This window comes from Limulus polyphemus, unplaced genomic scaffold (assembly GCF_000517525.1).
Source record: "Limulus polyphemus unplaced genomic scaffold, Limulus_polyphemus-2.1.2 Scaffold6334, whole genome shotgun sequence".
In the NCBI taxonomy this organism is placed as follows: domain Eukaryota; kingdom Metazoa; phylum Arthropoda; class Merostomata; order Xiphosura; family Limulidae; genus Limulus; species Limulus polyphemus.
The window spans coordinates 38345-43156 of NW_013671944.1; the positions used below are offsets into that span (position 1 = coordinate 38345).

Genomic DNA, 4812 nt, shown 5'->3' on the forward strand with positions numbered 1-4812 from the left:
AACTCTCTTGTCCACACTGTACACCATAGTTACTATACATATACATTTTGAACTCTCTTGTCCACACTGTACACCATACTTACTATACATATACATTTTGAACTCTCTTGTCCACACTGTACACCATACTTACTATACATATACATTTTGAACTCTCTTGTCCACACTGTACACCATAGTTACTGTACTTCCTTAGAAAAGACATTTTTTGTACTAACCCGTCCTCACACTACACTATTCTTCCTTACTAAACACAAATGCTTTGTACTCTCTTGTCCACACAGTACAACTTCTGTCACAGTTATTCTCATGATTTTTTATATGTAAATATTTCATTTCAATATTCTTACAGTATGATAGGAAAAGAATGTTTTTCATGAAAAAAGAATAATGAGGCTTAGTTAAATCGTTATGTACATAACTGAACAAAGTTTTGTTTATGATGATGACTGTTTTAGACCAATCAACTTGAATAGAGAAAGAAAATAGCTGAAAAGAAATTTTAGTTATTTATAAACAAATATAAAACCAGCTTTAAACTTATCACATATGTTAAATGAAAGCTAAAAGTCAGCTTGCTAATAATTTTGGTATGAACAAAAGCTAGTTTTATTCAATGCCAGTTACCTTAACACACTGAAATTGTGTGGTGTTTTCTAAATCAAAACAAAGATAAAGCTTACAGCTTTATAAAATAAAAGTTTATAGGAAAGTTTTACAAGAATGTAGGAAGACATAATAAATCACCAATTAAAACCTACAACAAAGGTTTTTAATTGTCTCTTAGAAAGACATATCACAATGAAATCTTTTTGAATTTTTAAAGCTGCAAATTCATATGAGTATAAAATATAAAATAAGATATTTTCAGAAGTAAAAAAACCTGCCAAAAGATCTTAACTTTCGAAGTGTTTCATCCAGTTTTTATTTTCTTTGTAATGCAATAAAACAAATCATACAATAATTAAGTCGATTTCTGTGTAGTTTAGGGCTATTATATGTTTTTACTGAGTCTAAGTATTTGACAAGAAAAGCTTTATCTAACTGTTCACATTTCATCTTTGTTTTATATATAACTTATAAGAATTAAACATTTGTATTGAACCTTTTTTGTGTATGTCTAAATATGGTTCTATGATGTAAGTTTTAAATCAAGAATTAAAAGACATAATTATATATATATATATAAAGATGTGTAAGAAAAGTTTTCCTTCTCTTTTAGGCAGTTATTTTCTCGTCTTCAGGAAATCTCTCTCGAACAGTTTTTAATCCAGCTGCCTTAAAGAAAAACAATACCTTGACAGTGTCCCAGGGTCCAGTTTTAAAAAAATCCAAAGAGGAACAGAAGAAGGTGAGATATTCAAGTTTCTAACATTTGTGATTTTCAAATTGATATGAGTAAACCACTATAAATTTTGATTACCAATAACATGAGCAGTTCATGGGACTACCAATGACAATACAATGAGCAATTCACCCATGAAATCAGATTTTCAGATAAATATGAACAAACCACTATAAACTCGTATTAACAGTAGGAGAACAATCCACTATAAACTTTTGTTAATACGAGTTTATAGTGGATTGTTCTACTGTTAATACTGGTTTATAGTAGATTGTTCTACTACTGTTAATACGAGTTTATAGTGGATTGTTCTCCTATTGTTAATACGAGTTTATAGTGGATTGTTCTACTGTTAATACTGGTTTATAGTAGATTGTTCTACTACTGTTAATACTAGGAGAACAATCCACTATAAACTCGTATTAACAGTAGTAGAACAATCCACTATAAACTCGTATTAACAGTAGGAGTACAGTCCACTATAAACTCGTATTAACAGTAGTAGAACAATCCACTATAAACTGGTATTAACAGTAGGAGAACAATCCACTATAAACTGGTATTAACAGTAGGAGAACAATCCACCCTTAAACTGAGATTACGAGATAGGTGTTAAGCTCTGTGTCTGTATATTTCTTCTTAACTCACTCTATATGGGATTGGTTATTTTTTACAACCTTATAATGTTGTAACTGTATCTTCATGAAATTTGGCATGAAGTTTGTTTTTGTTAAGTATTCTTTATTTTTACTCCCAAGTTCTTAGAATTAAAATTATCTTTTATGTACCTTTTTATTTAGGTCCAAAAAATGATATATACATAGTTATTAACCACGTATATAGTCTCTAATAGTTTCCTAAACTCATTCTTAACTCTTCCAAACAACTTTTTGAATTAGAGGTCTCTAATACAAGTAGTTTCATTAAACTTATTGTATTTACAGTTCTAACATCTTCACTATGTTACATATGATGTGTTAGGCCATATATAAAACACTCAATCTTTAAAAACTCCAAGTTTATAATGTTTTTAGTCATTTCTTGTATATCATGTTTATAGAATTTAGAATATTTCTCAGTTGGGTGGAACTCCCATTTTTCTAGCTTTATAATCTCAGTTTTGAAAATATTGATTGGAGTGTTCATGTAATATTTAATTCTGGTCAGTGAAAGATCCGTTTGTTTCATTCAGTGAGCCCCCCCAGTGGTACAGCGGTATGTCTGCGGACTTAGAACGCTAGAATCCGGGTTTCGATACCCGTGGTGGGCAGAGCACAGATAGCCTATTGTGTAGCTTTGTGCTTAGTTACAAACAAACAAACATTCAGTGAACTAATGCAAAGTAGTAAATGTGAGAAGATTGACGTTTGAAGTCTTATAAGTTCAGGAGTTATGAATTTGTTCTATTTGTCGTTAGTATACAGGTAGTAGTTTCTATTGTATTAAAAGTTTTCAGTAAGCTTGAACTGTTGGCTTCAAGTTTTTATGTCTCATTAACAGTCCCAATGTACTTTCAGGAATCTTTTGTTAAGAAAATGGAAGTCCAGAAGAAACGAGAAGAGCTGTTGAATAGTTACTTCCAAGAACAGAAGGTATTACCCCAAATTATCTGTTGTGAATAAGTCTATTTAACACTTTATCGACAGGCATCTTTTTCTGTACATGTCACAAAGTTTTAGTGAGTTACGTTCAAAATTTAATTAAAGTACTTTCTTACCATGGAATGTGAATACATTTGGCATAAAACATAGCTAATAATCCAAATTTTAATATTATATAAGTTTTAAGATCTTAATTTTATAAGGCAATATTAAAATAAAATCCTGAATTTTCCCTAGTATGACAATAGTGACATTTACTCTCCAGTTATTCTCTATTCTCTAATTTTGCCAGCCCTCTGAGAAGTACAAAATGTACGGTATGTTCTATATGGTACTTAATGCAGCTTTAGTTAGAACCGACTTTCACATAATGAGGCAGAGCTGAACCCTTAATATCCAACATAATACCACTCACAAACACTAGATAATAATATTTCTAACCTCCAAATTAAAACTGAACTTATCACTAGGAATTAAAACATCAAAAGGAACTTTTGGGCTGTCCTAGGTCCCAATATATGAAACTGGTCTAAAGAAACCAGAAGAGCCTACAAATTCTGTGATGCATCATAGACCATCTTGAGGCACTACATATTTGTATTATTTATTGCTAGAATGATCAGTAAACACTAAACTTTTGCCACTCTAACCATCTCGTTACAGGCAGGTCTAAGTACGCATGTCACAACATTAAAAAGTTACATTCAAAATATAATTAAACTACTTTATTGTGATGGTATATGAATAAACCTGACATGAAAAAGATATTTAATAATTCAAGAGTTTAATGGTATACAAGTTTTAAATTCTTAATTTTATAAGGAAATATTTTTTAAAATCTTCTATTTTACCCTAGTTTGAAAATTGTGACATTTGCTTTCTAGGTATCCCCTCTATCCTAATTTATTTACCATTCTTTGAGAAGTATGGGATTTAACATAAATTCCTCATTGTAATGTTATTACTCAGCAAAGAATATTTTATATAGCCTTCAATCTTATTTGGTTACAGAGCCATAAAATGGAAAATCAGAACTCACTTGCCATGCCCACCTGTCACATCCTCTCTTTCACAAATTGCTAATAGTTCTTTCTGACATTTAATGCTATGTTATTTATAACCAGTAGAAAGCCAAGATTTCAATTTAATAAATGACATATTATATTATGTTGTTTTCTGTACAGAGAATTGTCTATTTCACTTCCAGTGTAAACTTTATTCCCACAGAAAACACATTGACGAGTTTAACTGAATTTTTAATGGCTCTTCTTGCATAGTTAGAAAGCCAGAAGAATTGTGATAGTTATGGGACATTGTCTGCTTTTTGTGTATTATTATTCTATGTTCTTTGGTGCATTATTTAATTAATGTAATTGGGGTAACTTGAGTTACATTGGGAACTCTGTAAATCGAGAATGGCCTTTGAACCCTTCAATGGAGCTCAGATATTTTAGGCTTGATCCTCATAATGAGTAGTGTGAATTTAAGGGTATTTGTAATTAAACCCTTGTTAAAATGGTTTGATATTCACCATAATGAGTAGTGTGAATTTTAAGAGTATATGTGATTAATCCTTATGTAAGTAGCTTATAATATTCATCATAATAGTAGTGTGAATTTTAAGAGTATCTGTGATTAATCCTTATGTAAGTAGCTTATAATATTCATCATAATGAGTAGTGTGAATTTTAAGAGTATCTGTGATTAATCCTTATGTAAGTAGCTTATAATATTCACCATAATGAGTAGTGTGAATTTTAAGAGTATATGTGATTAATCCTTATGTAAGTAGCTTATAATATTCATCATAATAAGTAGTGTGAATTTTAAGAGTAACAGTTTATACAGTTTATAATATTCATAATG

The 4812-nt window shown here is 30.2% G+C and overlaps 1 protein-coding gene across 1 annotated transcript in view; it reads left to right on the top strand.

The window, feature by feature from the left end:
- LOC106473618 (RNA-binding protein 26-like) overlaps positions 1 to 4812 on the top strand; it is a gene marked incomplete at its 3' end in the record, with an annotated part of 41076 nt that overhangs the window by 25847 nt on the left and 10417 nt on the right. The window contains exons 11-12 of the mRNA XM_013934302.2: positions 1223 to 1351; positions 2863 to 2937. Of these exons, the coding sequence (XP_013789756.2) occupies positions 1223 to 1351; positions 2863 to 2937 (204 nt within the window). The remainder of the gene's footprint in view (positions 1 to 1222; positions 1352 to 2862; positions 2938 to 4812) is intronic.